This window comes from Lepisosteus platostomus, chromosome 13, assembly GCF_059453375.1.
Source record: "Lepisosteus platostomus isolate fLepPlt1 chromosome 13, fLepPlt1.hap1, whole genome shotgun sequence".
NCBI lineage: Eukaryota > Metazoa > Chordata > Actinopteri > Semionotiformes > Lepisosteidae > Lepisosteus > Lepisosteus platostomus.
The window spans coordinates 4,898,266-4,922,677 of record NC_142623.1 but is presented as its reverse complement, the minus strand read 5'-3'; the positions used below and the strand labels follow the sequence as shown (position 1 = coordinate 4,922,677).

The following is a 24,412-nucleotide window of genomic DNA, read 5'->3' as shown; positions in this document are numbered from 1 at the left end:
AGAATGTGTCTGGTTGTCCTTCTCTGGACTGACTCCAGAGCAGCAACATCTTCTTAGTCACTTCAAAAAAGCTGTTGCAGAATTGTTACCAAATGTGCAGAAACAATTCTTCAGGCTCAGAAATGCCCTCTATAAATATTTTGAATCGTTTTTCAATGAATCTTCATCTGAAGTACGTCTGCGTGGCGTGCAGCAGTTTAGCCGATGTGAACATGTTTATGAGTGTGCGTGAGCAAGGCCATGCTGAAGCTGGTGCAGCTGCGAATGAAGGCCTCAGAATTCCTTTTAATGTATTTTAAAATACATAGCTAATATTTGCTATTATTTTTAACATTATTTATAATTAATGCATCATGAGCCTTTAAAGAAACAAGATTTTAAAGAAAAACTTTTTTTCCCACAGCAAAATGTTCTACATCAAGGAGATGCTTTCCATAGACAGAATATGTATTTTTTCCTTTTAGTTATTTATGTACATACCAATGTCTTTATATAATTTCCTTGATAATTGCAACTGTATGTATTGGATATATTTGATATTATAGAAGATTTCATCATTTTATGGATGTTTTTCAATATCTGAACTAACAGAAGTCATTTCAAGTCATACTGCATTCGTATTGATTAACCAACAGCTCTCCGAGGTCTTTTTCAATGAAATTTAGGAATAGATAAATTACTAGGAGCAGGATGAGCACGCAAGAGTAACTGGCAATTTAAAGCTTTTATTTTGTTCTTCTGAGCTATCAAAACAAGAGACAGCAAAGGCGAGACAAATACATTTATTTCTCCTGTGACTTTCCGAAGATGTGGAGAATAATCTTTCCACACTGGTTTTCACATTTAATCTACAATGTTTCTTCTGGTTTCAGAAAGAATGAAGTGATGTTAAACCCATTTCCTTAAAGACCCACATGCTATATTTCTAGTGTTTGTAGGAGCTCCAAGTTTACTCCATAAACCGTCATTTTCAGAAGGCGAACTGTGGAGTGGCCAACTGTTGAACCCCATGGAATTCAACTTTTGATACATATTCTATCTGATGCAAAAATATTTAACTGATTTTATCTATCTGATACAGATGAATTTTACTGTTGGAGCTAAAAAAAAAACATTTTAGTTAAAAAAACAAAAATGTTTGTTAAAAAATAATTTTAGGTCTGTGTGCCCAAAATCCCCAAAAGGATCGAAAAACAGAATTCAAATTCTTATGAAGAAGTATTTTGGTTTGGCGTCTGCAGAACTTTTTATTTGCAACACTGTAAATATAGTTTTATAGACAGACTTAAATGCCATAAAATTGGTGGCTTCTTCTGTGAGTTCCTGTAAGAGACTTGAAATAGCTTAGACACTTCTCTCACAACATGTTGACAGAAGATGTAACCCTCCTGGGATGAGCGTCTGGGATCACTCCCTGAATGCTCCCGGAGTTTAGGTGTGTTCACTTGCAGGGGACATCATTTGCTTCCAGTGAAAAGCTGAACTCAAGCAGTTGTAAAGGAACATCTGAAAAGTTATTCCTTTACAATTCATCCACAGAGGAACCCACAGCATGAAAAGGCACTTTTCTTCCCTATCGTTTTTGATGATGAAGTAGACTCCTTGCAAGAAAAGACACCTTCCAGAACGCCTCGACTTAGTGAGCAACATATGGCAACATTTAAGGGTCCAAGTTTTGAAATAAAATGAAATATAAATTAAGCCTTTCACAGGGACAACACGCCATTATGACCTCAAGCAGGCTATTCCCGTGCCAGGAATTCTTGCGGTCGCTGAACAATTTTAGGAATCAAAAAATCTGTTTCTGTTTTTTTGTTTTTGGGCTGTGAGTTTGCCATTCGAGTGAGAGCAGGGCCTTATCTTGGCCTTGTGTGAAAAGCAGTAAACCGGGTGCTATCCCGTTAACGTTAGATGGAAATGTAGTCAGGGGTAAATCCCTAAATAAACTCTAAACATCAGCGGTGTTAAATTCTGTAATACGTGACAGTAGACCATTGCATTAAACTGTTTATGAATAGTTTTGTTTGTTTTTTTTAGCTTTTTTTGCACATCTAAATGGGATTCTGCTCTGTAGAAGTTATCTGAAATAGTTTTATTTACTCCACACATTAACCATGTTTTTGCTTAAATTCACTTCATTTAGGCAAATTCCCATTACTGATGAGATTTACTCTGCTTTAAATTTCAAATTAACATGAAATTGCACCTCTAGTTGCAAATGAGGTGCCAATTTGCATTGTCTGTAGAAACCGTTGGTTCTAATCAAAACTAATTTCTAGACGTTGTACTAGGGAAATATTGAGAAAAACTGAGGCACGTAATTGTAGCGATGGAGTGCTGTTGTGGTCAGAAGGTAGTGGACAGACATGAAAGATGTAGACTGGTCTGTCTTCAAATGATGATCGTTAAACTATCCGGCTGTATACAGCGTTAAACAATTTACGTGCAGTCTGAAATGTACTTCTCCTCACCATGAGGTAAACGTTTTCAGTTTATTATCTTTAACTACTAAACCAAATGAACATTTCCTGTTCTCAAATCACTGGCACATCTGTACCTCGAATGGACTTAAGAACAGTCCTTAAGAGGCAAGTTGAAATCCTGCTGACAGAAACACTGAACATACAGTAGGTATGTGTGCATGCAGTAAAAACAGTTTCTTTATCCAAAGTGGACAGAGCAAGGAAATGATTTAAAATGTACATCAAATTTAAAGGGCAATCTGAGGAAATGAGGCCAGTGAAACAAGAATGGAGCTCAGCGGTGTTAAGGTTTTAATTTTTAAAATTATGATTCTTCCTTCTGAAGCCATGACTTCTGGTTTGACTCCCTTTGACTCCTATCAAGACAGCAAGATTCAACTCTAAATGTGTTCAAGGTTTTAAGCATTTACGTTTAGTTTGGAGTGGAGACCATGACATTCTCTCAGCCTCGAAAACATCCTTGTTAAATTAAAGCCAATGAGGCAAATCTGTTTCCACAGTCACCTCTGGCCCTTGTGAGACTGAAAGTGCTCCAGATTGACTCAATCAGTGAAGGTGCTCATTCATATTTTGGCTGAAGCCCTATTATCGGGATATTTGATCCTGGGTCACATCGCTGTGATCGGCATTCAACAAGTAACTTTGTTTGTCAAACCACAAAGCAACACTGCTGACAGAAAAGGAATGATTGTTGAGGCTTTAGGTTTTTGTAAACCATTCCCTGATACCTTCTGAGCTAACTCTCCTGATGAAGTGACATTATTGACAGGCTTTACACTATCTTAGCTGTGTACTTCAGATAAGGCTGCTGCATGTTTAATATTTCAACAGTAAGCTGATGCTGGTTGGCAGGGCTTGTGCACACACAGATAACTGAAAGAAAGGCAAAGCTGCTTGAAAGAATGATGCTTTACAAATCTGTCTTTGAGCCAAAATGGAAACACATCTCCCAGGGTCTGTGCAGAGACAAGTATTGTCTGTGCCATAGCAACTGCAGAGGATATTTTGTGGCTTATGTCTCAATGTATGAGGCGTCTGCCAGATGGAAATCTGTGTTTTTAGAGCAAACAGCTCTGTCAGACTGGCAGCTTTATCATATTCACACCATCTTCATCTTACAGCAGATTCTCGAGCCATTCCTTCTCCTGGCACTTCAAGAGCTGATATTACAACTTTTACAAGCTCTGTTTAAACTGAGACATTCTATTCTGCGGTGTCTTTTCAAAACATAAAGAGCATGTGCAGGCATATACTACAGGCATCTTCAAAAAGGAAGACAAATAAGCTTTAGGCAGTATAAAGTAGCAGTACAATAAAAATAAGTAAGTGGGGTATCAACCTGGACAAAACAGTTTCAAAATCACAGGCTTTCCTTAGCTACGTTTCCAAATAGGTGAACTACAGAATTTTGTTTTCATCACAAGTGAAACTATAGTGTCTTGTATGTTGGAGGTAGAGTAAAGATGAGGAGTTTGGAAAGCAGGTTTGTAAATGTCAGACCCTCTCATTGGCATGTACTGCCCCTGAGTTCCACTGCTAGTTATAAGGGGAGCATATGCAGAACAACTAATCCCTCTTTGAAATGAGAAGCTGAGGTCTGGATTCGACCCTAGACTAAATTCCTCACCCCCTGGAAATGTAAATAAGTTTTCTCAGTGTGCAATGTGACTGATTAATGCAAGGTACCTGGCCTCAAGCAAGTAGGATGTGTTGGGAGTTTTCTGTTACCATTACAACCCATTTTTCTTGATGGTGGCCACCTCCTCTCAGCTTGTATCACTCTCTTTGACGACAGGGAGAGCTCTGTGATCATCAGTAATACCCTCTGTGTGCACCGAAGCTGTAGCTCCAGTGACCTAATCCAGCTTGACGTCTCTGTTTGCTTCCAGCCTGGGGCAGACAAATGAACACAGAGACCTGAGGAAAGTACAGCAGACAGAAAGGCTCCATCACACCATCAGCCACATCTCTGAGGCCATGAGCTATGAAACAAGGAGCTGGTGAACTGTCACCCTTCATGGTAAGTGTGTCTGCGCTCAATGATCGTTTGCCAAACTAACCTTTGAGGTAAGAAGAGCCAACAGCAATTGTTCATCCTATGTTACCTCGGCTCTTTTTAATGTGTGTTCTGCAGCAATGACTTAATTCTACAGAACCTTCATATTGAATCTGCCCTGACATTCGCTGTGGTAGCCTGGTTTTGTAACCTTACTACAGGCAATAAAAAGAGACTGAGCAGGACTATGAAGGTAGCCAGCAAAATAACTGATGCACAACAACTACAGCTTTCAGACAACTACGTCATGCAAATAGTACAGAAGGCCAGTATAACCAGTGACTGTCATGACCACCCCTTGCACAGTGAATTCAACCTCTGTCCATCTGACGTTGATTTAGACTGCAATTCAAGAGCAATAGAACTGTCATCTTTTATTCTCACACCTATTAACCTGTTCAATTTGGACAGTTGACTGCATATTTTATGTTATGTCTCTAATTTGTTAATGGGTTTATGTTTTGTTAAATGTGTTGTGTAACATATTATATCTTTCACTTGCCTGCAAATTTTGCAACTCAGACAATATAGTCAGTAAACTAGAGAAGTTTTTTTCATTACGAATTTCATTCAATGCAATGGCTCCTGCGTCAGTAAACTCAGAAACATTGGGTTTCACATGGATTTCTGGTCATATTTAGTCCATAGATCGTTCTTTTGGTCCTCAAATATTGATTTTACTGAAGATAAGAAGCAATTTGTTTTTTTTTAAAGACTGGTTGGCTCTCTGAGGTTCCCAAGTCAATTGCTTGCTGTGCTGACTATTTAAAGATGACTGTTACGTAAAGGGAAAATGTACTGTAAAGGTCAACTGCCTTCCATTCATTTGGACTTCCCATCTGATGTGACTCAAAGCTCTGTTTCTGGTGTGTCTGTGAATGGTGCTGCTGCAGCATGGAAACAATAGTCTCTGGATACTGAAACAGAACAGAGTCGGCAGGAAGAACTGAGAGAGGAGGAGGGGGGTGGGGTGGGGAGGGAAGACCTTACTGACAGGAAATCTGCCAAGCTCTGCAGGAAAGGCATGACCCCAGCCTTTAAATACTAATGCCAACGTAAGGTAATTTAAATTAGAAACAGCGGCACCCTCATCCTTCTGCACGTTGAGATCCACCCCTCATCTGTTTTTTAAACGAGGGGGTACTTTACCAGCGTCCCCCCCCCCCCCGTTCCCAGCAAACATCTCAAATTGACTGCATAGTGCCTGTGGAGCGCGTCGTCTCTGAATTTCTGTGGGAAAGCAGAATTGAGGTCGCGCACGCACGGAACATGACAGAGGTCGCCGTAGAGAGAAAAAAAAAAAAAACACTAAAAAACTAAAAAACAAACAAGGAACGGCACGGCGCCGTGGACATCACAGCCACCCTTTGTCGCCGTGTCCGCTGTGTTGGTTTTGAAAATGGAGTTTAAAAAAAACAGGCTTGTACTTCCCACTGTTATGGTAGCTGGTAAGGAAACAGAGCAAATTTACTGCTGGAATATGTGACCTGTTTCACAGAACGGCCGTCACACTGCAGAGCACGCAGAACGTCATGTGCCAGAAGCCTGTGTACTCAGTTGATGTCGGCAGTCTGAAACAACACAGTGGGCTTTTGTCTGCAGCTTGGGCCTGCTAGATGAAAGCCAGGGGCCAGCAGGCGTACAAAGTGGCAGATTTAGTGCATGTGTACATCCAGAAGAACTATGGACACAGGGAGGTGTTAGAAAACAATGTCATCGCATGACATAAAAAACATTTCTTTAACCAGAAAGTCACATTAATATTAAGATGAGGAGTAGAAATACGATTTTAGCCCATTTAGTTTAGAGATGACTTTAGGCTGTGTATTTAGGTTAGCCAGCTTATTATAGCCTGTTTTACAAGACAGTTGAGCAACGCCCCTAGATCATCTGTAAATGTTGCATTGGGATCGTTCATGTCTTATCCAGAAGATGAGACTTCTTACAGCACAGCTCCCTCTCTCATCCTGGGGAAATGCTACAGAATTTCTATCCCAAAGGAAAGGGAGCACAATTCATGTGGAGTGTGACTAAAAGGGAATAATGATACCATGTGCCCTGCATGTAAAAATCTTGGTTGTGCCATAGTAGCAAGCGACATCATTCTCATTTGGGAAACTGACTAATGCATTAAATATGAGATCAGTTGTTTAGCAGAGCATAATATTATTGTGTGTTAATGAGTCGTTTCAGGATGTGTCAGAAAGGTCACATTGCTGCAGACATTTTTTTGCAATGTGCATCTTTCACATCTCTCAGCAAACAGTTTGTGAAATATAATGTCTTGTCAGCAGAGGATCTACAAAAAAACTAAGCATGCATTTTCATTCTCTTTTTTTTAGGTGTGAGATCGTTACAAAGAGACCGAGCAAATATGGATGACAAAAGGCAGGAAATGCAGCTTTTGAGCAACAGTATTGCTGCCTATGCTCATATTAAAGGTACAGACTTTTCACTGCTCTCTTATGAGCTGGCCGAGCTCAACAGCACACTGACAAAGTACATCCCTGGGGGAGATGTTGTGTGGAAAGCTAAGTCGATATTAAAGGCAAAAGGCCCTGTCACTAAAGGTCCCCCTTTCCCGTGTCTCTTTGTTTCATCCAGAAAACTCCGAGAGCTTCGGCCTCTACTTCGTCATCGGCGTGTGCTTCGGCCTGGTGCTGACGCTCTGCCTGCTGGTGATCCGCATCTCCTGCCGGCCGCGCGCCGCGCCCGCCCCGGAGAAGAAGAGCCTGAAGGGCTGCAGCCAGGAGGAGGAGGACGAGGACGAAGACGAGAGCGAGGAAGAGGAGGAGGAGGGGGGGGACGCCGCGGCCCCCCAGCCCGCTACCGAGACCGCCATGGGCAACCACAGCCAGTCGGACGGCACCCTGAGCGTGAACGTCTTCACGTCGGCCGAGGAGCTGGAGCGGGCGCAGCGGCTGGAGGAGAGGGAGAGGATCATCCGGGAGATCTGGAGGAACGGGCAGCCGGACATCCTGGGCACGGGCACGGGCACCATCGGACGGGTCCACTACTACTAACGCCTGCTCCCCGGACCGGGGCTGCTCCGTAGCCAGCATCCCTGCTCACCGGCCCCGATCGACGCCTGCTAACGGAGCAAGGAGACAAACACGGACCAGCTCCTCTGTATCTGACCTTCACCTGGGAAGCACATATCACTTGAAGGTGTTGTTATCTGTATATCGTGGAACTCTCTTTTCTTTTAATCTGTGCTTGAACTGAAGACTGAGAACAAGCAGGGTATGAACCCCACCTGTGCTTCTTTCCATCGAGAAGGTGCCTTTGAACTTTGAACTGGAGAGGAGAGGAGTGGATAATTGTCACACCTTTATCCTCTTTTTTTAAAACCTTTCAGGACCGATGAGGCGAAACGAGAGACTGTTTTTTCCACGACTACAGTAAGCTTGAGTAGTAGTTCGGTCTTTTTGAGACAATTTATTTCGGATATCTGTGGCCTTTCAGCCTGAGGAGTAACCCTCTAGAAAGAGAGAAAAAACAAAGAGACTCATTTGTGCGAACAGTCCTTCTTATAACTGTATGTCGGAAATGTTTTTAAATGAGATTATTTTGTATTCTGTATTTTTAAGAGTGCACGCAAATGTCTTATCTCCACTGTCTCTAAAAAAAAAAACAGTTAATAACTCCAGCAAAATATTCTTCTGGTACGACCCTCCCCAAAATAATAAGTCAGATGCTCACATTTTTATTTTTGTATTCAGAATTAAAATATCGAAAGTGACCGATAATTTCAGCCTGAAGTAAAAAGAGTCTCGGCAGTGGCTGGATCTGATGTTGGCGCAACTCACTAAGGCATTTGCATTCCTGAAGATTACAGAAAGAAAGAATACGTTCATGTTTCTTTTCGTCTATTCATAGGAGAAAAAGAGGTAGGATTCTGTAGACTCCCAAACCAAAGGAAATGGCACCATTACCCCTGAATCCCTCGCCCACCCATGAGCACTGTGATGGCAGTCCAAAAAACAGCCATCTGTGACCTCTAAAACAAACAGGATTTTTCTTTAAAAAAATGTTCCCTGACACATTAGCATTGCAATAAAGCAATAATGCTGATCTTTATCTCGGAGGGCTTACACAACAGAAAAAATTCTCAAGGACGGGGAGTATTAATGAATGCCTCTTCAGCTTCTCCCAGAGCTAGACTTTTCCTTTCACATGCAGGAAAAAGTTTCTCTGTGGCAGAGCAGCAGGTCCAGAAGTGAGAGCCCGCCATTGAAAATGTTCCAAGCTAAAAACAAAAATGAAAACATTCAAAAAGCTAGTTAATACAAGATAATACATATAAATATAATAAAAAGCCTCATGAAAAACATCAATTGAAAATAATGTCCTTTTTATTTCTGCTAATTATAATTACCATGACTGATTTTTAGTATTACACTTGAATTAAATAACTGCAGTGCTGTCTTTTAAAAACACTGCATGTTACACCTATACAGTATGTATGAGTCAAAGATATCAGTGCTTTGTCTGGTAAGTACAGTATGTGTGATATGCCAAATAGATGTAGATTAATGAAAAATGTATTGCTTTTATGCCAAATTGGATATATTCTAAAGTCCAAATCAGTCAATAAAGTCTTTGTTGGGGGCAGAGGGGGGCAGATTTGACCAATCTTCTAATCCTATTTAGTCCTTTCTTATTGCCTAATCATTTCCTGGACAAAACCACCTTTCAAAACCAGTCTTTAAATTTAGGCTTTGTAATTCATGGTGAGCTTATTTTGACATTCAGTTCATTCCAGGTTTTAGGCGACTTCATTCTTTTTGGTATTAGTCAGTTCGGCTCATTTTAATTTACTCCAAGCCGAATAAAAAGCAAGTTTGTTTGAAGAGCTAAAAACTGGCTTTAAAACAAAGAGCGGACGGAAAAAAAATAATATTGATATATGGCTTGTGTTCTAAAATGCTCTACGGTTCATTCCCCTCAAGGCCATTTTAGAATATCACATTAATGCTGGAGCCTGCAGACAACATCAGGCAGAAAAACAAGCTAAGTGTACATTTCCACCTTTCCTGGAAAATGCTGGACACCCATGGCTGAACTGTGCATAACACTCATTTTCAGATCACTTAGTACTGCAAGTAAAAACACTGACTGCAATGGAACCAGACCAGACCAACGTACACACATTCCTTCGTAGCTGTGACCCTCAGCAGCAGATGAAGTGGCAGTGGACTAATTGTGGTTATGCTTTGAAGTGGTGAATATGCAGAGTGGCTCACTCAGTAAGAACTACTGTAGGTGTCTTGAATTCCAGCCTGGATCATGTGACTAGCTGACTGTAACCAGCATTGCCCCGAGAGGCATCTCACAACAGGCCAGTGGTAGGCGGGGGTGGGGGGGAGGTTGGGATCTGTCAGCTACCTGATGAAATAGCAGTCTCCATGACTTTATGGGAGCATGCAAGATCACAGTAATGTCAGTGAGGGGTGCATCTCTTCGACCAATCAGCGTCAAACCTCCACATTGGGTGGGCAGGTTATAAAATAAATTGGTTTGAGATTCTACATTTCCAAAACAAAAATAAGCTAGGGACTTGTTTTGCATCCCTTATCCCTTCTTCGGGGTATTTCCAGTTCAGTCAAGAGTTCAATTCTGAGTGCAATAAGAGGGTTTCCCTGGAGCTGCACAATCCAGAACAAATTTATCTTTAAAAGGCTGATTGTGTTGGTTGCACTGCAGCGTTTGGTCATATCCGTTTGACATTTTGAGCATGGCCAAAGAACACAGCAGGGGCATTGAAATGCAAGGTGCCTTCTTTATGCAATTGTAACGAAAGGCTTACGTACTTACATCTGGAGATACAGGGTGATCACATGCTTAACCTCTCAGGCTCTGCTGCTGAGAATGGGAGGCATTAATTTCTCGACCAATGATTGACAGGGGTTATTCTGTATGTCTGTAAAGAAGGGCTCTTCGAGCAGCCGGTACGTGAGGAATGGTCAACAGAACAGATCGTATGTGTGTGAAGTTCGTGAGAGGAACAGAGTTCAAAGAGTTTGTATTTAAGTTTTTTATATTAAGTGCTATGCTTTATTTTTTTACAACACAGCATTTCTGAAGAGACTAATAATGTTCATCAGGCATGTGGGCATTTGTATATGAAGTGCCATAAAACCTGTCATGTTACAGGAAGGACAGAAGAAACGTGCAGAACAACACTTTTGGGCTACAGAAAGAAAATTCTAGACAGCAACTGACATTTTCTGTTTTGGCCTTTGGTGCTATTGTAATAGAGAAAACATTTTACAGAAAACTGACTAATGCATATATACTGTATACATCCTTTTCTGCAGAAATTAACTTTGTCTTGGCTTTAAATGAGGGGTTTTAATCTTCAATGATCACAGTCACATACCAAAGAGCACTGTCACGTGACAGCTATTTTGTCTAAGAGTACATCACAGCTGTAACATCTAAATGACTCTTAAGTCTGAGTTTCTGATTTCCACAAACAACAGCCTGTTTTACTGGCAGATGAGTTCATGAAAGACTATCTCCTTAGACCATTTTTTTTGTTACACCCACCTGTCATGCTGGATTTCTCAGAAATATACAGGCATTGTTTATCTGTTGCATTTCTGTTTACAAACCTTTAATTGTATTTTGTCAGTTGAATAACTTCATGACCCAGAAGGAGGATACATTTCTAAATATTAATATTTCCCCAGTTGTCTTTCTGGGATTAATTTAGAATTTGAATTAGCCTTCTGCAGGATATTGGAAAGATGTTAAAATGTCATCTTCCTTAAGTGATTATTCATATTTGTGTCATGTATGTTTTTCACATGAAAACGTGAGCATTCCAATTGTACGACAACAACGTCTTATCATTCGTATTATTCCCTTAATACAGGGTATTCAGTGGTTCTTTGTCACTTAGGCATATGATGAGATTCTTTGTTTTTTTTAAAACTTCAAAATAAAAATGGCTATTAGTATTTTAATAAACCAACTGCTGCTGCCTTAGTGTGTTCACTTACAATGAATGTTATGAAACTAATTTTATTTTGTTTGTCTGTCCTTCTGTGGGGCCATTGTCTATAGGTATTTAAAAAACTGAAATCCTAAAAAATGATTTGATTTATTGCAGCTGCCATTATGAGGTCACTTGGCTTGGCTGCAAACACAGTCATTTTTCATCTACTGTCTGAAAATATTTTGCAGTCAACATTCATCATATTACTCCACCGTGTCCTCCTGATAAAGGAAAAGCCATAAACAGCCTATTGTAAGCTTTCAAACAGGAATGAGTTGACCTCACAGACAGGCATGACACAAGGAAATGCTAATTAAAGCATCTTAAAAGAACAGCAAAATATACATCTCCGTGTGGGAAAGAGGAACTTGCTGGCTTGCCAAGACAAGGCACTGGAACTTCTTCCCAATGGCTTTAAGGCCATAATTTGTGGTTCAAAAACAGAACTGAGAAAATACCACTCTGTAAATAATTCCCATGACCGTATGCCCTTGAGATGTATTTCCCTTAATGGGTTTCACATATCATTCACTAAAGCAAAACCTCAATACCAAATGGCTGCACTTGTTTTTAATCTTGGTTATGTTGTGCCAAAGCTACATCCAGGCCAGTTTTGGCAGGAGTGGGTAGAGAGTCATACTTGTTTAAATGTTTTAAAAATTATTATGGTTAATGACAGTTGTGGGTCATGTGATTGTGAAATATATACATAACCCCTGCCCCCCTTGGTAAATCAGAAGAAACTCTGCTCACGTAATTATACATGTGGATATGGAAAGTAGGCCAATGAGTGTAGATTGTTGTACCAACAGAAGCACACAGCTGAGGCGAATACAATATAGTGAGATTAGCTCAATTCAAAAGATCTGTGAGAACCAGGTTTCCTAAAGCATTTACAGAAAAGCCTAGCAGAAAGGGAAGTAAACCTGAAATTATTTTAAAGGAACTATCCCCACATATAAAATGGGAGGTGAATTTACATTTATTCATGCCAGAAAACTCTTCCCCCTCTCTTTTCCTTATATTCTAGAGTGGAGATCTCAGTCACCATGACCTGCTTTCTTGAAGATAAGGAGCAATTGGTATTTATTTATCATTTAATCAAGCAATTAATTAAGTTAAGGGAATTAGTAGGTCTTCAGATTTGTGTTCCAAATGATTTTGAAATATTGTTGTTTCGCAGTGCTGGGGCCCTGGGTTCAGTTGCTGGGGTGCTATCAGCATGGAGTGTATATGTTCTCCACATGTTTGCATGGGTTTCCTCTGGGTGCTTTAGTTTCCTCCCACAGCTCAAAGACATGCTGATAATGTCATTGACCTTAGTGTGTGTGTGTCTGCCCTGTCACAGACTGGCATCCTGCCCAGGGTGTAACCTGCTTTGTGCCCCTTGCTTGCCTGGATAGACTCCAGCTCCCCGGTTTGATAAAGTGGTTACAAAATGGATGAATGATTTCTAAATTACTTAATTAAGAAACAGTTTGATTGCTCACAGTTCAGTTGTGTTTTTATGTAAAACATACTTAAAACAAACACTAAGTAATGTACTGATGACTCCTAGACAAGGCTGTATATCTATAGAAATGACTTATAATTCATTTTAAGACTCAACTCCATTTAATAGTTAAAGATCATACTGCTCTGCATCTTAGCTTCTTTGTGTGCGAGGGCTGCAGTTGTACACAAAAGTGGCCGGACTCAGGCCCTTTCTTTCTCCCTTTAGTGGAAGCAGCTGATTGGAAAAGCTTTTTGTCCACGTTTCATTATTAATTTTCCATTTCCTCCGGACAAAGTCATACTATATTCCCTCACATACCAAGCCAAACCTCCAGTCTCAGCTAATTTTAGCAGATCTCCACATTTCCTATAGAAACGTGACCTGTGCTCCTTTGCATCCTTTATTTCTGACTCCTAATTTCCTGTGTTTTCATTTTAATACTCCAAAGCTTCTTTCGGTTACAGAGCCTCCACTGTTGGTGCTCAAATGGAGTGTTCTTGAGTTAAAGAAAGGTTAGTTATTACAGACTGCTGACTTATTATAGATGAGAAAGTCTCTGTTCATTAAAGCAACAGCCACAAACGCTAAAATGCAAATCTTGGTCATTATACAGAACTGAGAAAAACTAGAAAAATAGCTGATGAATGATTTTGGATTCATTAAGACCTTGTATTTTTCAGAACAAAATCTTATATTTAAACCTATTTGTATTTCAAAGAATGATTAGATATAATGGCTATGGTTAGTTTAGTACAGCATTAACATCTATCTTCAAGCATTCCTTAACAAATATAGGAAAACCATATTCTAGGCCACATTTGGCTTTCCGTTAAAGAGCTACTATCTCTGAAGAATGAGAAACACGGACAGCTCTTTTTCTTTAGCTTTTGATAGTTATATACAAATATAATTTTCATTTTAGCAAGCCAAATTGTACACACCCGGAATTAATGAAAAGTGCAAGAGAAGATAACTTGAATTTGCTTAGTCAGAAGAATTAAAGTCCACTACAAGCAATGAAAGCCATTTTCTCATCTTACCTTGCCAATTGAGCCAAAAGGAAACACACTCAATAACAACTATTCCATTCTCCTGAATGCAATTTTTAAAAATAGCTCGTTCCCATGGCATTTGCAGAAGCCCTTGAGCTGTAATGAATCGCAGATGTTTCCCAGATGTTTTCTGCAGCCCTCAGGCTTCCCAAAGATGCCAAAAATCCACTGAGGATTGAGGGAATTGGTAAACACTGTGACACAGACCCAGAGTTCAGTGTTCATAAAAGGCCAGTCACCATTTGCAACAAAATGAAAGAAAAACTGAGAATTAGAAGCTCTGACTCCTAACGAAGAAGGAAATTTCTTGAAAAAAATACATCTTTAAATATGTCTGCAGTTAACCAAATGACAGAATGAATTATTGTCATATTATTGTTACATTAAACAGATAGCACAGATGTGTACTACAGAAACACACTCCCGAAACATTGTAAGTGTGTTTAAAAATCGGTATGATTGAAGAGATGATCAAATAAATTGAAATAACATGTTAAAAATGTATACTTGGATTCGAGTAGATGTTCTCTACAACAGCATAACAAACCTCTTTTAAATACATTTTACTCAAAAAAACTTTGAGTTTAATTGAAAAAACGTTGACCTCAGTTGTGAATACTGAGAACTGATTAGTTTTGCTTTTCTTCAGATTTATTGTACTGATATTCCTAAAGAGGCAAACGTATCATTGATACACGAGGGTCAGTGAAGGGTTTTCCAGCAGAAGAGATTAAATTACCTGGATGGGAGACCTCCTGCAAAAAACTAAGGTTGCTGCTGGAAGAGGTGTAAGTAGGATCAGCAGGGGGCGCTCACCCTGCGGTCTGTGTGGGTCCTAATGCCCCAGTATAGTGACGGGGACACTATACTGTAAAAAAGGTGCCTTCTTTTCAGATGAGATGTAAAACTGAGGTCCTGGCTCTCTGTGGTCATTAAAAAGAGTGTTTCTCGAAAAGAGTAGGGGTGTTACCTCAGTGTCCTGGCCAAATTTCCCATTGGCCCTTACCAATCATGGCCTCCTATTAATCCCCATCTATGAACTTCATCACTGTTCTCCTCCCCACTGAGAGCTGGTGTGTGGGGAGCGAACTGGTGCACTCTGGCTGCTGTCGCATCATCCAGATGAGGATACACATTGGTGGAGGGGAGTCCCCACTACCTGGAAAACACCTTGAGTGAAGTGTCCAGAAAAGCGCTCTATAAATGTAAGGAATTATTACCATCGTAATAATTCAGGCCGACAGTCTACGCCTGTACTCAGCTCACAGTATCAGATTCTCTTGGATTTTCAGTCCAATTTAGGTAAGCAGTGTCCTCTAGTGTTAGCTCTGGGAAGTCCAGTAATATACTTATGAAAAACATTTTTTTTTAAAGTTGGTCCTGCCAGACGTTGGTCTGGAGAAATATGCACTAACAATTATCGAGCCTAAAAGCTAAATAAATTATTTTTCCTAAGAACACCACTTTTCATTTCGCCTGCTGTCTTTCCCTCAGTAAGTATGGCTACCCGCTCTGTTCTTCGTACCCCTGCATACTTCCGTGAGAAATGAAGGCAAGTGTTGGCAAAATAGTGTCCTGGGCTGACGTCAGAGAGCGCTGTCGTCGCTGATTGGGCAAAGGAGTTCGCGGGAGTTTATGGCGCATGTGCTGTGAGCTTTGTGTCTGGTGTTGTGGCGCGCTTAAAACGTAGAGGAAGAATTCTGCTCCAGGTGTCTGATATAACCAAAACTTTTGAGCTACTAATAGTATTTTTTTTTTGTTGTTCTCAGTATTGTTTTAATATATTCTAATCATGTGGAACCAAGGTAAGAGGTGTTAACCTTGTTCGTTGTAAAACGAGCTCTGACGCTTGTTTTAACATCTGATTTCTGGATTAAGCTGCATGTTGGACCGCGGTTTGTTTTGATGAGCAAGAATTTGAAATTTAGTTTGATTTACCTAAAAAATGTAAAGCGGTTTATCTTTTAATTTTCACTTAAGATTTATTATACAGGATGCTACAAAACACTGAAAGAAAACCGTTATCCGTTTCCACTCGATTTGCTAACCAAATACTTCGAGATAAGTTTGAAAATCCAAAGAGAAATGTAATTATTACCGTGAACTTGGTAGTTGAATGTGAGTCACAGGTATGGGTCAGAACTGTTCTTGCTTATGTACGTAAATACAGTAGTAGTAACAAGGCCTGTTCTGAAAGCTCGTTACAGCATCTAATTACAGGTACCCATAGTACTGACAAGATTTATGCGTCCAGTAAGTAAAACGACAGCACTGTTTTTAAGGTAATATTTAGGCGTTTAATGATATTTGCAGTACAGAATTGAGTTTAGATGCAAGTTTAGTTTCAATTGCAATACTTTGAAGGGACGAGCTCTTCCACTGTGGCCTCACAGTCCAGCTCAGGACTGTCCAGTCCTGGTGCCGGTACCCACTGTCCAGCAGGCTTTATACATCTCATTATGGGTGTAAGAACTGGGACAATCTGTTAAAGTGGCACAGTCTGGCTCAGCTGGGAGGAGCCCTGCAGCGACTGCACCAGAGTTGGGCACTCCTGGTCCACAGCTCTCTGGTCACTTGCTCACTGTCTAGGCTTTAGACGATCTGGTGTTTCCCAGGGAGAGCTGGTAGGGCCGGTGAGCGTGGACACCGCAATGTGAGGCCGTCAGGACCCTTCTGGTCCACTTGCTGGGTTTCTCTCTGTAAACGGGTCTCTGTCGCAGGTTATGGCGACTCCAGCATGGCGGGGGGTTACACACAGTCCCCCGGGGGCTTCGGATCTCCTGCCCCCTCGCAAGGAGAGAAGAAATCGGTGAGTACACCGATTCTCCGGAAGCGCACCCGGAATAAGAAGGCAGAAACGGAACCCATACCCGCCACTGCCCCGTTGGCATGCGCTGTCTGATCTCCATTGAGGTAGAAGTCAAAGACGGGGCTCTTGCCACAGGAGCAGAAATGTTCTTGTGACTCAGCAGATGTGCACATTGGTGAAGTGAACGGAGACTGGCCAGCTGTTCATCCTGTACCCACTGAACACATTGCTGGGGGGGCCCTGGGGGGCTCATCCCACCCCTGCTCTTGGCGACACTTCTCCCGTTGGGCACGGCCACTTGGGACATCCTGGTCACGGCCGGAGTCGGCTTGAACCCGTGACGCAGGCCAACCAGGGGGACGAGGGGTGTGGAGCAAGCACCTGTACTGGTTGAGCCACTTGGGCTCCCAATTAAGTTGACTCGTTTAAATTAACTGAATTAATTGGCAGTGTGGTTGGCCCGCTGCGATGTGTCGGACTGATGTGGCGCCTGTTTTTTCTGCTCGTGCCGCAGAGAGCGAGGACACAGCAGATCGTCCCCTGCACCGTCTCCCAGCTGCTGTCCTCCTCCCAGGCAGAGGACGTCTTCAAGGTGGGCGAGGTGGAGGTCTCCCAGGTAAGGGCAGGTTCCGCTACGGCTCACCTGGGTGGTTTCCCAGCAGGCTCTGCCTTGGGTTAAGCTCCTCGTTAAGGGTGTTATCAGGTCCCCTGCAAAAGCTGCGTTTGAGTGCCTAAAAACACACTATTATATGAGGAAAAAAAATATGCGAACTATATATATGCTTTCGGGGTGGTTTAACTTGGAACGATTCCAAGTCAAACCCGGTCAATGAAAATTCTTTTTGTGCTTTTTTGTATTATATAACCTATTTCTATCGTGTCATAAATAGACAATAAAATTCGCTAAAGCAAACAAAGCACAAACAATACCCATCATAAACAATAGGCTTACCCCTACAGGGCATCGTTGAGACTGATGGGTAGTGTTTATTTTCTTTTTTTTTTCTTATTCGTGTATTTCATTGTTAATGTGGGGAAAGTCTGATATTTATAATTTTACAGAGAAATTCTTCTTTAGCGGGTTTAGTTTATTACAACTGAAGTCCGTTAAACCAAGGGTTTACAGTACTTATTGCAATCTTTAATGTAAGGCTTGCTGTGAGGGTGGAGGGTGAAGCACCATGTGTTGCACTGATGGGAAACGCTGGGCTGATTTTGATCTGCAGGTTCACCATCTGGATGTTTTCTAGGTCACATTAGTGGGGATTGTCCGTAACGCAGAGAAAGCTCCGACCAACATCCTGTACAAAGTGGACGATATGACAGGCCCGCCCTTGGACGTCAGGCAGTGGGTGGACACCGATGTAAGTGCTTTTGCCTGGAATTACATCTTTCATGTAACTGGATGGAATTTTCTAATGCAGATTCTTAGCATCCAATATGGTGTGAGTATTTCTGATGTTTTGTAGTACTGTTCTTACTACTGTTCTTTTTTTGTGATTATTTTGTTTTTGTTATTGACGGCACTTTTGAATATTTGAATTCCTGTATTATTTTTTAATTGTCTCATTTGTATTGACTATTTTTTATTTCTTCCAAATCGCCAATCCCCTTAATGGACTCTTTATTTTCTCTTAAATACTCTTTTGTTCTCTTTTAAAACATCAAGATCATCCAGAGTATACAAAAAGAAAACAAAGAGTTAAAAGAATCTCTGTCTTTTAAGTCTGGAATTTAAAAAATATACAAAGGAATATAAAAAATATATATATATTATATATAATATAGCTAATCGTGAGAACAAATAAACAACTTTCCTCTTTCTTTTAAAGCACCCAATTAAAGAGTATACAAGAACAGATACACAAAATTATAATTACTCATCTTAAGAGTCCATATATCAATACAGCCACCAACTCGAACTTCAACGCTACGTGCAATTGATCACCATCAAAAACCACTGTAACACCTTCTTCTCTATCTATGAAGTTTAAATCTTTATTTTCTTACAGTCTTTTTTTTCTGTCCAAAGCGTTTCATTATGTAAACTGCCTTGGATAAAGGCATCAGTGAACTACCATGATGGATATTTGAAAACGGAGGATTTCATTTAAAAATGCATCATTCTGGGGCATCCAAGAGCAGATCTTTGTGAACTTTAAGTGTTTCCTTTTGCCTGTGTGTAATGTGATGCCCTGTGGTTTGTTTCGGGTCTCCCACAGGAGGCGGGCAGCGACAACATCGTGGTTCCTCCTTCTACCTACGTGAAAGTTTCGGGTCATCTTCGGGCTTTCCAGGTAATTTCCACACTCCACCACGCTCTGCCGATTGGCCTGGAGAAAAGGCCTTCCCGCTGTTCACTTCGTATTGTCATGATCGACCAAGACAGAGCTGTGCTCCACAAGGAACTAGCGCGCTTCTTCATTGGCTACATCCGCCCATCCATTTTCTACCATCCGCCCAGTCGGGGGTTGCAGGCAGCAGGAGCCCTCCACTAGCAGCGGGCACGTGGGATGACAGCGTGTTGCAGGGCAGACACTCACAATAAAGCCAGTTTTCCCAGAAGCCAATTAACAAACTAGTGCGTCATTGGACTGCGGGCGGGAAACAGGCCACCTGAAGGAAACCTCATGCAGACACGGGGGGAACACAAAACTCCACACTGATGGCACCTCAGCAGTTGAACCAGGGGCCCTGCGAGGCCGCAGTGCTGATCACTGCCCTGGACAGTTGTCCTGACAAACTGCGGACAAACCTAGAGGCATTTAAAACTGAGGGTTTTTGTTATCTTGGTCATTATGTTATATCCATCTTCTTAAATCTTTAATATGCCATACACATATACAGCTCTGACAGTGTTTGTAAGCCCCTGAATTTTTCTGAGATATCCTATACCAGTGTATAGTTTCCAGTTTCAAAAACTGTATTTGTTTTTATTTGCGATTTCCTGTTCTCCTTCAGGGCCACAAGAGCTTGGTGGCTTTCAAAGTCAGGCCCCTGGAGGACATGAACGAGTTCACTTCACACATGCTGGAAGTAGTGCAGGCACACATGCTTCTCAGTAGACCACAGGGCACGGTGAGTACCCAGTACCCTCAGCACAGTGCTCCCCTTGGGGCGTGTAGAAACACACACTACTGGAAGATTGTCCAGATGGACGAGGAGAAATGGCAAACAAACCTAGCAGGATTTAAAACTGAGTTTTTTGTAAGATCAGATGGCTTTATTGGCCATATACAATTTCTTGTATTAGGAATTTCTTTTCGCATACCCCAGCTTGCTCTCCATGATGCCATTCTCTTCGATAAATTCATTCAGAAGCTGAAACATGCTCTGTTGTAGTTCCTGTTGGTAGCGGTTTACAGAACAGAAAGTCCTAATGGGACGTGCCCTCAAACTCGTACCTAACCTAAGCAAACGAACCGGCCAAATCGACTACAGACTCATCTATTTGCAGTGAGAAGCATCGGCTCATCTGAACGCGCTCTATCAGCGTACTTTTGACATCATCCGCCATTTCAATAATTCTGAGTGACTGTCTTTCAGAGGGGGCAGCAGGTCGAGCTGTTTAGAAGCTTTTTATCCACACATAATACGTGTCCGCTCTTTTGCCAACAGCAAATAAGGTTCTTCAAAAATAGTGCTTTAGCAATCTGCAAGCTTGCATTTTTCCGCTTTTCCGTTTTTATTTCCGTATTTATTTTAAGTTTTTATTTCATGCGCATGGGAGCGAAACACAGAGACACTCGGTGTATTTTTCTCAAATTAACTTAGAACAGTTCTTAAATATTTTTCTGTTATCATGCTTTCCTGTGCTCACAAGATCACCAGCGTTCGTAGCACGCATTTCTATGCATTCCTGTGTTTACAACGTTGGCATTGTTCCAAAATCACGCACATTCTCCTTCCTCCCTATTTGCTGGAGGTACAGTAGCTTTTTTTAAAATACAATTGGTCACTTGCGTCCGTAGCATGCATTCCTATAGAGTGGTATAGAATTACAGAGTATCTCTTGTGTCCACTGAAGTATTATCATGCACTGTATCGTAGTACGTAGTACGTAGGCTGAAATATGAAATATGAAATATGAAATATGAAAACCCGTCCCGATTTTTCAGCGCACAGGACACCGTTCCAGGGTCATTTGGCATACCACCTGGCGGCACTCCGCGTACCACAGTTTGAGAACCACTGTATTAGAGGAAAGTCTTGAGGCATTCATTTGCCATGTTGACCACCTGGTGGAGCACTTGAAAAAGATGAAAAGCCTTTCTAGTTTTGCAGTCATTGCTTTACATGAATTGCAGGAAGTGTGTAAGTAAATGTCAGTGCTGCCCTGTAACTAATTAAATTAAAAATTAAAATTAATTAAAAATAGGTGCCTACATGCTTTGTTGTGTTCTGCCTCTTGCAACCCAAATGTCCTGGTATCTGCCAGTGCTTCAGTGGCATTTCATTATTGAAAGTCTCTAGCTACTCCTAGTTTTATCACTATTTAAGGGAGTCCAAGGTCAGAACAGCTTAAATATTTGTTTTACTGATGTATCAAACTTCTTACCTGGTTTTATGTTTGTGTAAGCATTGTCCGGAGCACAGTTCTTCATTGTGGGCTGCTGTAATCCATTTCTGTTCTTCAGGTGAACACCGCTGGGATGAACCACAGCATGGTCTCTATGTCAGGGGGGGGCACAGGGACAGGATACTCTGGGGCCAGTGATATAGCCGTGAATGGTCTGACGCCACATCAGAGTCAGGTGGGGTCTAAGGCTTCATTGCTTAACTGCTGTTTTTACCTTTGTTTAGAAATGTGTCAGAGATCACAGATTAATAAATACCTGTAAAGAACTAGTCATTTGGTACACAGCCTGAACTCCACATTAACAACATTTACCCTTTCTGTAAGAGCACCTGTACTTATTAATGTTCTTGGTCAGAGAGGAGCTTGGTAAACGCCAGAAGGATGGAAATTCATAGCGGTTGTATTGATCCAGACTGCTGATAGCTCTTGAGTGCTTCTGTTGCATACCTTTACAAATAAGGGAAGATGAGTTCCACAATTACCTTTTTGTCTTTTTAAGGTGTTGAATTTGATCAAAAGCTGCACTGACCAGCAGGGGGTCAGTATTCAGGATCTGAAGTTGAGACTGAAGGCGATAAGCCTCGCTTCCATAAAGTAAGTTCCTTTTCTAATGGACCAGCTATTCCTGCTGCCCAGGCTGACTGTACTTACTTGCTCTGAATATTGATGTTGGAATTTAGTGGGTAGTTTGTTTTTGGGTTTTGACATTCATTATCCAGTATATTTTTGGATTATTGGGAGTCCACCAGGACTGTGCAGTAATTCTTCTTTTTTTTGCACATTAGAAGTCTTATTTCTAATGTGCATTAGTCTCTTAGGTCATGATAAAAATATTGCACTCTAACAAGTCAAAATACTCTGAATCCACTATTTCAATTTTGCCTCACTTGTACACATACAGTATGAACTAGAACTGACATTCTTAGAAGCAGTCAATCAGAATTGTGTGTTTTGGGGACCTTGCAGACTACTATATTCGTTGGGGTCTAGCACTTCATACTATACTCCATTCTTTTTGATTTTTGTATCTCGTGTCCAAACTGGACGTGTACATAGGACCTCAGAAGATGTTACAAAGAACAATTACAAAACCTTTCAGACGCTTTTTCTAACCTTTAAGAGTCTAACTTTTGCACAGTTCACGTAGATGGTTAGTTCCAATTCAAGCCATTTAAAAACAAGCCTGTTTTGACATCTTGGTTTCTGTCTTTGCTGTTTTTAATTTAGAGACACTGACCTACAAGCTTTCTTAGAATAGACGCTTTGGAGTGTTTTTCGAAAGCTTCCTGTTTCTGTTTTTGTAAGAACGGAACATTTGCATTATGTGATGCAATTGGAATGTAAAACGTCTTTCTGCTCATCCAGAAATTAATGGTGCGATAAGCAATGTTTTACTTTTAATAGAATTGCACAGGCAGCATGTTTTAATGCATTCCTGCAAAAAAACATTTACTAAAATTTTGCTGTGAAGGCTAAGTCATTGTAGTGGTTTCCTGTGGTCTTGACTGTATGTTCTAGAACCATCTCAGTTATGATTTAGAACAAGAATAGAATAGGTCTTGTAAACTGAATGTCTTTTGAAGTTGTGAAGCTGGAAACTGCTTACTTTGAAGCTTCAAAGAAAGATATGGTTGATAGTAATGTGGTTCTAAGGCCAGTAAAGTGACCGACGTTGCAGTCTTGCTGGAACTTTGACTCTGGACATTCAGAAAGAGTTTCATTCAGGAAGCAGACTGAGATAAATATGCTTTCCTTTTGTAAAACAAATGCTTTGTGCAATATTTAAAATAAAGTAATTGAAGCTGTTTTTTTACACAGTACTCTTACTCTAATTCTGTTCTTAATGCAGACAGGCGGTGGAGTTCCTCAGCAATGAAGGACACATCTACTCTACCATCGATGAGGACCACTTCAGATCCACGGACAACGACTAGGGATACTCGTTTTCACGAACGCTCCAGAAAAACCCAAAGGGCTTCTGTTTCTCTTCCTCATTCTTCTTTCCAAGTGGAAATGTTTTTTTTTTTGGCAGCAGGAACAGGCTAAGGACTTGTGTTAATCCACAAATAATTTTAATCTTTCTGTTTGCTGTTATGTTTCCTCTAAGCCTTGCCTGATTTCGCAGACTTTAGATAAGAGGTGGATGCCGCCGTGCTGTCGTTTTGACTCAAGTGAGTCTGCTATTTCTGCATGGCAAATCTGAAAGCTGAGTTTGGACAAGAAATAAAATATCCTAGATCTCTATATGAAATGCTCTGCTTTGACGATTGCTTACATGTCTGTTCATTATTCAGTTTTTAATATTAGAAAACAATGCAGAATGTTTCATTTTATAGCTTTAATATAGGCGAGGTGTTGGACCAATGCAAAGTCATTTAAAGTGTGTGTGTCCACCATGCACAGCCTGTATGTGCTGTGGCCCAGTCTCTCCCAGTGTCTGCAGTTCTGAAGGGAGGATGTGGCACCGTTCTTCGGTGAGAAATGGAATCAGTTTGGTCCTGGTAAAAGGAGGGGAAAACGCCGTTTCAGGTGCCGTTCCTCAGAGTCTCATAAATGCTCGACTGTGTTCAAATTTGCGACAAGCAGCAATTAAGAAACTCTACGGAACTATCAGAACCATTCACTTTTTCACCAAGCACTTGGCTGTAGAGGTCTTTAGGTTAGTGCAAAACTGGCACTCATCAATTTGGTGAAAACATGGTAAAGGATGATTCATCTCACCATATTGCATTTCTCCACTGCTCGGTAATTCATTGCCTGTGTTCCTTGCATCACTGGACTTGCCAAACGTCTGAACTGCTCCGTGGAGTTCTCTGGACTGTGTTTGATTAAACGGGGTGCTGACCTACCAGGTCGAAGGTTGCAGTGAATTGATCTGCAGTTGCTTGTTTTGCCTTGCACTTTGAATTCGTGCCCGGAGAGCACAAACCTGCAA

General features: G+C 41.1%; 2 protein-coding genes across 7 annotated transcripts in view; both read left to right on the top strand.

Moving 5' to 3' along the window:
- Positions 1-11,518, top strand: part of eva1ba (eva-1 homolog Ba (C. elegans)) — a 39,997-nt gene extending 28,479 nt beyond the window's left edge. For all 6 annotated transcript variants that reach the window (XM_088602743.1, XM_088602740.1, XM_088602741.1 and 3 more), the window contains 3 exons: positions 4,373-4,503; positions 6,882-6,980; positions 7,144-11,518. In XM_088602743.1, the coding sequence (XP_088458869.1) occupies positions 6,914-6,980; positions 7,144-7,562 (486 nt within the window). In that variant the 5' untranslated portion in view covers positions 4,373-4,503; positions 6,882-6,913 and the 3' untranslated portion in view covers positions 7,563-11,518. The remainder of the gene's footprint in view (positions 1-4,372; positions 4,504-6,881; positions 6,981-7,143) is intronic.
- A 4,213-nt stretch (positions 11,519-15,731) lies between these two features.
- On the top strand, positions 15,732-23,728 carry rpa2 (replication protein A2). Its single transcript, XM_088602737.1, has 9 exons — positions 15,732-15,894; positions 16,810-16,898; positions 17,413-17,514; positions 18,149-18,262; positions 19,121-19,195; positions 19,860-19,976; positions 21,536-21,652; positions 21,977-22,071; positions 23,327-23,728. The coding sequence occupies exons 1-9, from the start codon at positions 15,882-15,884 to the stop codon at positions 23,409-23,411; spliced, it is 807 nt and encodes a 268-aa protein (XP_088458863.1). The 5' UTR covers positions 15,732-15,881; the 3' UTR covers positions 23,412-23,728.
- Positions 23,729-24,412: the final 684 nt, after the last annotated feature.

Excerpts from the sequence above, each read along its gene's own strand:
- rpa2 (XM_088602737.1), top strand. Across the intron at positions 17,515-18,148 it reads GCGAGGTGGAGGTCTCCCAG|GTCACATTAGTGGGGATTGT; the intron begins GTAAGGGCAGGT and ends GATGTTTTCTAG. Across the intron at positions 19,977-21,535 it reads TCAGTAGACCACAGGGCACG|GTGAACACCGCTGGGATGAA; the intron begins GTGAGTACCCAG and ends TCTGTTCTTCAG.